The sequence below is a fragment of the Rhipicephalus microplus genome, chromosome 9, assembly GCF_043290135.1.
Source record: "Rhipicephalus microplus isolate Deutch F79 chromosome 9, USDA_Rmic, whole genome shotgun sequence".
Classification (NCBI taxonomy): Eukaryota; Metazoa; Arthropoda; class Arachnida; order Ixodida; family Ixodidae; genus Rhipicephalus; species Rhipicephalus microplus.
This window is the reverse complement of record NC_134708.1, coordinates 93493118-93505220: the sequence shown is the minus strand read 5'-3', so window position 1 is coordinate 93505220 and position 12103 is coordinate 93493118. Positions and strand designations below refer to the sequence as shown.

The 12103-nt window shown below is 44.0% G+C and overlaps 1 protein-coding gene across 1 annotated transcript in view; it reads right to left on the bottom strand.

The window, feature by feature from the left end:
- Positions 1–7810, bottom strand: part of LOC142771407 (uncharacterized) — a 43660-nt gene extending 35850 nt beyond the window's left edge. Inside the window, exon 1 of the mRNA XM_075872889.1 lies at positions 7644–7810. Within this exon, the coding sequence (XP_075729004.1) occupies positions 7644–7727 (84 nt within the window). The 5' untranslated portion in view covers positions 7728–7810. The remainder of the gene's footprint in view (positions 1–7643) is intronic.
- Between the last annotated feature and the right edge of the window lie 4293 nt (positions 7811–12103).

Below are 12103 nucleotides of genomic sequence, written 5' to 3'. Positions count from 1 at the left end.
AAGACGCGAGATCTTATAAATGAAGAATGGTGTCACATATGGCGCGTGTCATTGGTTGAAGGCAATCGTTCGATTTAGTGCGGCGACGTACGCTAGGGGGAGCGTTGTAATAAAATCCGTTCGCTGTTGGCGCGTGCTCGGAGTCGCCGGATGGATAAGGCTGCACAGCGGAGAGAGCGCAAGGCGGCAGCAGCGCGCGCTCGCAGACAGAATCCCGATGTGCGCGCGCGAGGCAAGGGACATCGCAAGCCATCCATCGTCTAAGAACAAATAAAAGTTGATTTGTGTATATACACACACGGCGTTTCTCATGTCTTTACATGATGATCGACTGGGCGAATTACACGGAAGATTCACAGTTTACCGATGAATCCCTCCGGAGCTTCGCCCATTCATCATCATTCACACCGTGAATATGCCGTAATTTTTAATTTGCTCTCACAAATGTTATTGAAGTTGTCATCCTGAAGGAGGTTAGCGTTAAACTTCCATAAATCTGTACTAAATTTGTTTCTTTTCTGTAAGTCCCATGTTACATTGTACAAGACAATAGTCAGAGAAAGAAACAGGTAAGACTGCGTAACTAGTGCTTTTAGCTATCACCTTTCCAACCATGTATACCCTATCAAGACATGCGTGACTGGTTCCCTGAATATGCCAAAAAAAACTTCACGACATACCTTGAGAAACTCCGCTGCATAATTCAGTTTGGATTGATTCAGCACGTCATAGAGCACTTCAACACTTCTATCTCGACTACGGCGATTATTAATTCTATCCTTCACGCTCAATACACAATTGAAATCTCCCAATAATACAAGCTGTTTTGGTGTCAGTAAATGTTGTCTAATTAACGAAAAAAAAGTTTCTCGGTCTGCCTCCACATTCGGTGCAATAGACACAGATGATGCGCCATTCTATTTCGCCCGTACTGAAACCAGAAATCACTATTCTGCCGGAGTGAAAAAAGAAGTAGCTTTGAACAATCAATCTCGGACCTTTTAACAAAAAGCACACAACCACCGGAAATTCCATTCGCGTGACTAGATGCAGAATAATATTTTGAGGCAAACTGCAGCTTCATGCTCCGGGTCTCCTCCTCACCTTCCAGGTTTGTCTTATGTACGGCTAACACGTCTATATTGTTACGGGTAACCTGTTACGGTGCACCGTGCTAGGTGAACAAGATTGCGACAGTTCATCAACAACCAGCCACCAACGTCGTCTTTCTCTTTCTTGCAGACAGGCTGTGCCGGCTGTGTCGCATCAATATCTTTGTCAAGTAAAAGCGGTACACTTAAGCCTGCTTTTTTATGGAGGCGAAGCCTCGGGCCTTTAAGCTTGCCAAGCTCAGTGCTATGTGATTAGACATCGTTACATACTAAAAAACAGATGTGGTAGACCCGGAGCTTGGTGCTTACCGTGTACGTCTAGCTTACTGCTAGACGTTTCCAGGACTGTCCAGTGGCTCGGCACCAGTTTGCCGCTAGTCACTTGAAGTGCCAAACGGACGGTTCACATGTAGACTAGACCTCGCACTGAGGCCCGAACGCTGCACCGGTGTCACCTTGGCTTGTGGTCCCACAACTTTTCTCTCGTGAGCAATGCCCACAGATTTCTCCAGCGGACGCTTGTCCACCGAGCTTGCGTTGATCCCGTGGGTCATTCCGTGCGCGGCTTGCCGCTTGCGTCGACATGTGCGCTGGTTGGCTTTGTGCGTCTTCAGTTGAAATTATCTTGGCTGGTGCCCGCAGTACCCGTTTCTTTCTTCTGAGTCGAGTCGCTGCATCGTACTCATCAGGGAAAGCCGGCCCGCGTTCATCCAGAGAACTAGGCGCGCCTCCTGCCCGCGTCACCACGTCTTCCGCCTCAGCGGCGTCCGTGGTCTGTACTCCGGTCTCATCACACGTTGCAGCGCTCGGAACAGCTGCGTATGACTGAACGCACTCAGCGTCTTGATGATTAAATCGCCGATAAATTGAAAACCTTGGCAGCCTGCAGTCCCGCCATATATGACCAATCCCTTTGCACCGCAAGCATCGCACAGCCTGCCCGGCGCCACGACTAGGGCCAATTCCCCATGCAACGTGTACTTGGTATGGAAAAAATCCTCCACCGTAACACCACTCTTTAACTTGAGTAGCACAGTTCTGGTCGTCAACCTTTTGTTGCTGACTCCTTCGACTCTCCAGCGCTCTCGATTCACTTCGACAACATTGCTGAAGGATGCGAACGCCGTCGCACATCCTCATCGGCGACTCCATAAAGTAGCCAGTGAAGCCGCAGTTTTATCTGCCGGTTCTGAGAATTAACAATTAGACACCGGTGCCTTTTCACCTGACGTTCCTTGAAGGACAGCAGTTTGTTCGTCACGTCTTCTCCGTTCAGTGTAACCACCCAGACGTGATCAATCTGGTACGCTCCGAGTGTCATGACGTCCGTTAGCAGTCCAGTAGAACCCAACGCGTCTCTAAGGTCTTCAACCTTATAGAGTCTCCCTCGCACGTATCCGTGCAAAAACACTGTATGTAAGGCAATGCGTCCTGTTGGCAGATGAGGCTGAATCACTTGGTACTCTTCAGTTGACCTGTTACAGTGGCCCTCAAGGGCCGCTGTAGCCGCTCCATTGGAGCCCTGCATCCTGAGTCTGTTCACTACAGTGGCCGAAAGCAGAATGACCGAGTCACGCCGGTACTTGAGACTCGTTCGCAAATTCGCTTTAGCAGGCTTGATGTTGGGAAAATAATCTTTGTGAATTGAGTGATAAAGTGTTTTAGAACAGCAAAAGAACAAGGAGACGTAACACAATGCGAATAGCGTCACACAACGAGGTTCAACGTCAAATAACGAGGCGTCACAGAAGGCCAACACTGCAACCGATTGCAAAAGCTTGCTTTACAGCGAAAGCTATTATGAGATCACTACTCGAGTCACGCGCAGTTATCCGCCGCCGCCACCAGTGTCCGTAACCGCATCACGCGAAACGAGGAAAGAAAATAGCACCAATGACACAGTTGGACTCGAACCAGGGTCCACTATTTGCCAGCCCAGTATTCTACGAGTGAGCCACACCACTGCTTTGGACCTACTGGCAGGCTTGCCTTGGGCAGGTTTGATGTCGAGAAAGCAATCGTGTTATTACGACTAATGAAGTGTTTTAAGACAGCTAATCAACAACCATTCATCGCAAATTGCGAATAGCGTAACCAGTAGGTCGTCCAATGTTCCAGCTCAATGCAAAAGCTTGTTCTTTTTCTCCTATTAACTGTGGCCCATACCCACCTCAGCCATAATTCTTCATCGTCGTCAGCCACTGCATGAAGAATTGGCGAAAAATTACTTGCAAGTGTTTAGCGGACACAATGTTTCTCAGAATAATGACGAAAATAGCATAGCGAATGCCAGCCTACTACCCAAACAATTTTAATAATAATGTCCTTGTGGGTATCAAGCAAATGTGCTTGAAGTGGTTGCCCAATGAGTGTTTTGAAAGATTCTGGTAGGCCAACTTTTGCTGTGACTGTTCTGTGGCTTGCTTGCTTGCTTGCTTGTTCCTTTCTTTTCTGGCTCTCACCCACTAAGGGGGATTGGCCAAGAAGCCGGTGGTTAATGCAAGTCAATACCTTTAGGTTTTCTAGACTAGCGGAATATGATTACAGTGTTTTGACTGTGAAATTATTTTGGCGCAATGTAAAAAAAGGGAAAAAAGGGAGAAAGAAATAATAGAATTTGTTGATTATCTGAGGAAGAATCGTTATATGAAATTTTCCTGAAGGCTGAATTATTGCAGTGTATCAGCTAAAAATTAAGTGGTAGTGTGGCGAGTAAAAATCGAGAGCTGATCGCTGACTCAGCAAGGTAATCTTCTTGTGTTATATTTGAATTCGCAGAGAGCCTAGCAGATGTTGCAGTCGCTGTGTTCCAATGAAGTGGCCCCAAAAGACAAAATATTTGAAGTATGAAGTGATATTCCTAGTTTTCTGAATAAAATTTCGAAGCAGTTTTTTCTTTGATTTTTGAAACGATGACATGTGATAAGAAAATGGTCGGTATGTTCAGGTTCGTTACAGCTTGAGCACAGAGGGGATGGCACCAGACCAGACCTGTTTAGGTAGAAATTAAGAGGTGGTACACGGAAACGTAATTTTGTTATCAAGACTTTCAATTTACGCGTGGGATACAATTATTATTTCATGTGAAGTGCAGGTGCGAAAAGTGCGGTGGCTTCCACGCAGGCCTGACGTTTTTAGATCATCTAATAACTGTGGCACATTCCCACTTGAAAAATAGTTTATCGTATTTTCAGCTACTGCATTAACAATTAGGGAAAAATATTTGCAGGTGTTTAGCAGATACAGCGCTTCTCGGAAAAATGACGAAAATCAGCATAGCAAATGCTGGTCCACTACCAAAAATCATTATTAATAATGCCGTAGTGGGTACCCAGCAAGTGTGCCTGCAGCAGTTACCCAATTAGTGCTTAGAAAAGACTCTAAAAGGCCGCAAATGTAGCTTTCACTGTGACTGTGCTGCGCCTTCCGCACAGACCAGGCATTTTTTTTCTAAGTGTTCAGTGCGCAAATACACTAAACATTTAGCTGAATCGTTAATTTGTACGCTGTAGTTGCGCAGAAAACCGTGCAATAGAGTCGGGATTTGCAGTACTCGTACCGGCGTCGACAGGTAGCGCCGCATGTCTGCAAAACTCCAGAGTCCGACATCGATTGAGTCAATCAAAATTTCTCAGGACCACGTCCACGGAGAGGGTTCTGAGTGAACCAGGTAAGATGAGCCACTAAAGCTATTGGGATGACAGTGACTGAAGACACTAAGATGCTGAAGGCAAAGCTCACAGACGTAAATCTAGTACATGTTGAGCAGTGCGACGAAAAATTCCACGGTGTTGTCAAATCTATCAAGATGCAGCGCTTGCCGTTACCTGTTCTGACATGCGCTGAGCCCAACCTCCAGAAGCCGTCACCAGAGGTGCAATATCGTGGGGACGTTCTGTTGAATCTGCATGCGCATAAACTGGACATGCAGAGTCATGTGTAGAATCCAGACAGACGAAAGTGAAAGAGCCTGCAATCCCAGATAGTCGTACAGTAATGTACTCGGTGTTGAGGACTTCGCAAAGTTCAAGCACCATAAACACAATTGACGCGCATAGAAGAACACGACTGAGTTGTTGAAGCAAGGGCACAGGAAAGTTACAGTCAACAAGATACACGTCCGTTTGACGCCCAATGAGACCGTGAATGACACCAATGCTTTGAAGGTACAGAAGCGCTAACTCATGGCATTGGACACTGTGACCAACCTTGTTTTCGTCAACTCGATGCAAACTTCTATATGCCGCAAGGTAGTTCGGCACGGCATCTAAAGATTATTGCGCGGTAATGTCCCAGATAAGGGAGTACTTTTCAACCGCCATTAACTCGTATGCCATTGATGAAGACATTTTCTCAAAGACACTGTCAACCTTCTTAGCAAGGGCACACTTTTCTCTTTCCACCTGCTTAGTTTCCAGGTGTCAACCCTTTTCTTCACCTCCTCCCTCCAGAGCAATTAAGTTACGTGTTGTTGAAGCCAGCTGATTGAGAGAAAAAAATCCACGTACGGGAGGACAGATTGCAGAATATGAAGAAAATGAAGTGATGCTGAAGCGATGGTGCCATGTTTGGGTTGGAAATGTAGTAGTTTCTTCTCTTGTGCTTACGTGGATTTTATATGAAGTATTTTATTAGAAGAGAAGTGGATTTTATCAAAAGTAAATTTTAACAACCAAAAGTGGATGAAAAATTAACTTGCGACTAGCAGGATCCAAATCGGCGACCTCTTAATACAGAGAAAATTGCTTTACCACTGGGCTACGGTGGAAATCATCCCTACTTCCACTTTATAGTGCATTAATGTGCAGTTCAGCTTGAGAGCATCAGTCAGTGCACGCCGCCTGCTGCCATTGCGGTGAGTGTGGAACGCATATTTGCTTGTTGGCGTCACGTAACATGTAATCCTTTTACGAGCTGTCAGCTGACTAACGATCCCTCGGATACCACCGGAAGGCATGAAAACTGGCGGAACGAGAGCCTCTGAATGTATTGGAGCCAGAGTGTAAACATAATGCCTCTTTTTTTGTTTGACACATAATTAGTGAGAACTAAAAAATGGTAATGCCAGGAGAAGGATGGAGAATGTTAGAAGTAATTTTATTGCTTACCACTGCGCTACGGTGGCGGTCATCCCTTCGTTCACTTGTAAGGCAAATATGTGCAGTTCTACTTGGGAGCGTCAGTCAGCACCCGCCGTCTGTTGCTAGTGGTCAAGAGATGGAAGTGGATGAAACGACACCTCTGACATTCTAACAGCGGATGATGCTCCACCACTGTGCTACGTCAAACCCTGTACTCGAGAGACTTGATGCACATACCCGTTTACCACTGGCCCTGGTATGTGGGTATGCGCTACATGTGTTCGACAGTTTATACCTATCGTGGAACGACGAAAAGAAACAATGGTAATTTAAATACATTGGTGTTCAGGAAAACAACTTCGGCTGAATTCACTCTGGGAATCGTAAGAACACAACACACGTTATTGTCCGAGGAGGAATCAAAGCCAAGCATTCTGCGTGGGAGCCACGTACTCCTCTACAGAGCCACGTCAAGCCTTGAAGCTCTTTTGTAAAAATTCTTATTCAGCCGTGAGGTCAGTGAGACGTCAATTATAGTCGCAGTGTGGCCCATTGTTCAAAAAACAATACACAAGTACTAAAATGATGACGGCATCATTTCCCATTAGCGTAAACGGTACCAGTGCCATCCATTGCAGTTTGTGTATACACAGAAATAATGACACACAGCATAACGCACAAAGCATTCGCGCAAGCGTAAACGCCACATTAGAGCTTGTAGCTTCTGGTGTTTGTATTATTCAGGCTGCTATTGGCATCATTACGCAACTTTAAGAGAGAGAGAGGGAAAGAAAGGCCGGGGGGACGCCACTATAAAATAGCAGGTTATTATTTGCTGCATGATTGTTCCCCATACATGCCTGTGCACATGACATTTGTACAAACGTTTATTGTGATTTTGTAAGCTTTCACCAACAAAATAATTCCGACATGGTCACCTTCTCTTTTCGTGATTCGCAGCACAATTAATGCCACGGTACATAGCATCTGCAAAGTTTTCAATAAAGCTCTTTTTCTGTTAACACGAACAGAAAACACTTCCAAGTGTACACTAAAATGCGCTAATTATTGTTACTAAATACTGCCTTATCTTATTGCTGTAGTCATTATTCAATATAATCAGGTTCATTTGAATTTCACTAGTCTTGAAAACGTTCTTGCCTTCGCTCAAATCTCATTGGTATAGTCATGAATACCTTACATAAAGAAACCTCTACTTCACGAAGTATTGGCATACGTGTGGCATGTCTACCAGGTAAAAGTTGTTATGTATCGCACGAATCATACCCATCATGTGCACCTGCAAAGTCTCGCCAATGAAAAACCGATATTGATCTGTAAAACGCAAAGATGTATGGATACCGTAGAGCCTGCCTAGGATATTGATAGTATTATTTCGTGCGTCAAAACATCAGAAGGTGTCTAAATGACCCAAAACATAATAACTGACCTGTTTCACATTCGTACCAGCCGTATGAATCAAAGTATTAGTGAAAAAAAGGGTCAGTATGGCAGCGATCAACTCTGTTTGCATAGCGCTCCAGTTCACTGTTCAATGCTTCCGCACGACTGACATGAATCCTATTTTGGTCGACAGATTTTTGAGCACAAAGCATGGTCGTGATACTTTCATGTCTATTATAAAAGTCCATGACGCAGATGTATTGCATTGTTGTAATCGCAGTATTGTCTTAATCAACTGTCAAGAATTTATAGCACTCCAAGTTCTTAAAAATTACTTGACTGCAGAATCGTTCATGCGTCACGGAAGTTTCTTCATCAATGCTGTACAGGGAACACCGAAAGAAAAATCTACAGAACTTTCTTGTAGCACAATGCCGCAAAAATATACGCAATCTTTTAGAAGCCACTTTGGTTGACAGACAGCCTGGACAAGTTCTTTTTCTAGACTTGTATCAACAATTACACGTGAATTTCACTCAATTATGAAGCTTTTGTCCCTTTGAGGTACGTGTGCACTCTCTTCAAGGTTCGCCACACGAGCCTGTAGTTGGTAACTTCGTTGTTCACTAGCCGACCTACACTTACGACATCCATTAGAACTTGCTAACAATAAAAAGATCTTGCACCGAAGCACTTGCTTCAAAAATAACCTGTCCTTGGTGGCCACAGTTTGTCTTTCGAATATTGTCACGGGGTCGTGACGTGGCCAAAGACAGGAGACTTTATGGTGGGATCGAACTGTTTATTTGGGCGAATATGTGCCCGGTTAACGGACAGTCTGATTACAGTAGCAGTCTTGCACAGATAGAAGCGAACGGAGCGTCAGCCTTCGATCAACTACTGACAAGCGGCGAAGTGCGTCAGCATTATTACTCTTGCCATCGAATGTTCTAGCATTATCGCAGGTGGTGACGTAGGTTCCAGAATAATCTGTACAGTTCGCAGAGTGGGCGTGATCTTATCAAAATGATCTACTACAGTCCTAAAGCTTCTAGAAAACTGCAGGCGCGGTTTGCAATGAGAATTGTGTAGTGTATTTGGGCGATAACAAAACTTGAGAAATAAAACGTGGCAATATGGATCACATGCTGGAATACAGAGTGGCCTGTCGACTTCTAACAACTGGCGTATTGAGCCCAGGTAATATCTCTCTGCACATGTATTGAAGATCCCACTGAGGAGCTACTTTGGATGATGATATCCTTAAAAGTGCTAGATAGAAAACAAACTATTAGACAAACAATTGACGAAGCTTGAAATAAGTCACCTAAATTTTAAAGTATCGATACTTGATGATTTATACGAATAGCCAGGTTCCTTCTAGATTATTTCTATACATTAGCTAGATGAAGCGGGTTGTTTGTAGGTTGCTTTCTGGATGCTTCTATAGCAATGCTAGGATTGCGGGTGTTTCAATGTTGACTCTTAGCTCAAATATGTATGAGTTAAACCACAGACGTCCGCAGAAACTATGACACCATGCAGATATCCATACTCCAAAGATATAACCTCACGGCTAAATAACGTCTTTTCAGCTTCCAAAGATTGACGGGTGCTTTGCTGCCTGCGTAAGCCTTGTATTACTTCATGCTTCTTCACAGCAGCCATTGATCTTGCCATTTTCTAGTATTCTCCTGTTGTAAAAGCTCAGTTTCTTTGGCTTGCTGCTGTCACTTCACCGCCAATCGTTCGGCTGACTCTCACAATTTTCGTTTTTAGTTCTAATTGTGTGTAGTGACAATTACATATACTTTGTGAGAAACACCCTTTCTGAAATCGATTGTTTATTGATGCGCCGCACAAAGTTTTTTGGCACATGCTCGTTGTTCAAAGTCTTGTGTAAGCCAAGTGGTCTAACTTCCATGTGGATTTAGGAAGCGACCGCTACCTTCTGGCCACTGTCCCTCCAGTTGAACGGACTAGACAATTCAAGTTCGGAGAGACTATCTGGGACAAGTTTACCAAACTAAAAAAGGAGAGGTCTGAAAGTGAGAAGAAACGTGACCTTGAACGCTAGACGGGGAAGATAAGAGAGGAGGACATCAGGTCTACCACTAAGGAGGTCACTACGAACTTGCCTGTAAAAAAGATGCACAGCAGACTGGTTCATCTCCTTGAAGCCAAACAGTCCCTCCTAGTCAGGTGGGAAGGGCAGCGCTTCAATCACAGGCTAAGCAAGATTGCCGACATCAACAGCTGCATTGAAGAACACAATAGGTCCTCTATGGACAGCAAAGGGACAAGATTTTCAATTTTACTTAGGGCAGGTCTTTTGAACCTTCTAAAGCATCTTTTGGATGACACTAACACCAAATCAAACCAGAGGTATACGCTGACTCGCATATTTCATGAATCTGGCGAAAATCTTAAGACATACAGGTGATGACAGAACTGTTTGGGAAGCGCTTGAAGATTGCCTCCGGCCCACAGCCTCTAGTCCCTGTCTAGGGACGGGGCGCTAACCCCGAACTGCACGTGGAATTGAAAAGCCAGGGGATGAGGCCTGGTTTTAATGGCAAGTTGGCCCCGAGTCCAGATGAGATATCGAACATGGCTTTCATAAACATAAATGACAAGTCGATAAAGTACTTCATGAATGTCTTTAACCAGCCGTGAAAGAGTGAAGTGTCCCGACGATGTGGAAGACAGCCACCCTAATTTTTATTCTTAAACCGAGCAAACTTCTCAGCCTCAAAAATTTCTGGCCCATCTTCTTGACCTCCTTCAAGAATTGGGTGGCCGAACACGCCATTTTGAACAACGTTGCCTGATACCTAGAGGAACGCGACATTTATCACACTTCATGGTAAGCTCCCGTGCAGGCTACTCAATGCAAGAGTATGCATGAAGCTCATAAAAGAAAAAGCTATTGATACCAACACAAAGAACATAGGAGCTGTACAAGGACGTGATTGAGAAGGACATTCAATAGCGTTCTCCGTACCTTTGTAATAATACAGATATCTAGTTTTTGGCTTGGAAAGTGCTTCCACGCCAGCATGAATTATTCTTGACTGAGAGAAAGGCTATTCTCGAGAACGATCTTGCTTCGAATTTGATAAAGCGGGGCTTCGGAGAGACTGCACGCTCAAGTTTTACCCGTGAATTTCTTTAACCTCGCGAGCATTGGTTTGTATCGAAAAATCTCCGACACTGATGGCAATAACCATATAATTCTAATATCCAAACTCTTTTGCCACTTGCTACACCAACTGCTAAGAAGGTCTTGGAAACTTTGAAGGGCAACAGGATCAACAAAAGATGTTATACTTTGAAGAATGACACAGTCATGTGCTAACAAGCGTATACGGTATGAAATCGTGCTCCATCAGTTATTACCAAAAATTATGAAAAATAGAAGGCCAATGACACTACTCCAGGGTACTGCTGAACTGACGTATGCGAGGTGGGAATAAAAAGCAATTGATAATGTTAGTTGTTGACAAAACGAAGGAAAGTTTTAGAGCCAAGATAGCCTTAAAGTATCTAAAACAAGGGCAGAAAGTTCGTTAGTCAGACGCAGTTTGCGACAAGGTCGAAGGCCTTCTAAAAACCTAAGACAACGCAATCTGTCTGCGGGTTCATGTCCAAGCTAGTGTGTAGGTTTGTCGTGATTTATAAATGCTGCGTATCGCAAGAGAAACTTTTTATGACGCCATACTGGGTGGGGCTAAAAATTGTTTGATTCACGATGATTGTGAATGTGAATAAGGATGATACGATCTGGCAACTTGAAGTTGATAGAGGTTAACGAGACAGGGCGATAATTTTCAACTTGAACTTTACACCCTGCTTAAAATAAACCAATATCTTTTGCGATTTTCTAGTTCATGGGAAGCTGACCACAAGACAAAAGCTGTCTGAAGATGTGAAGCAACATGTGGGAGGACGTCTAAATCTTATTTTTTCCGAATTTGAATTTATGTTTCCAAGACCACTAGAAGAACAAACATTAAGGTTATTGATTAGTTTCGTAATGCGTTTGTTTAAAGTCACATGTAGTTCACTGCCACGAAGCGAGGCTAAAACATCCCAAACGATAATTGTTTCAAACCATCTTGGTCTATTCCTGGCTGCACATGCCCATTAGCGTGGAAGTTGTCGTAGAAGGAGGCGCTTGTTACCCTCGGTTCAACCTGGCGGTGCACTTGACCAAACATACTCCCGGCCACCAAGTGACTCGTTTAGCTCCAGCGAATGAATTTTTCTAAAGGCCTTGTGGTAACATTTCCTCGCTGTTGTTGAATCTTTCAAAAACTGACATTACTATCAGCCCCTCTGTACAGTTCTAGAACCGTTGCAAGTTTTGATATTTGTTTGAGTAAGTTTTCAGCAGGGACTATGACGATGTCGCCTGCTTTAACTTCTTTTATGAGACTGCTACTCATAAAATGTGCTGATCAAGTTTGAACAGGAATATTTTTGTTCACCAGTTGCAAAAGTTTT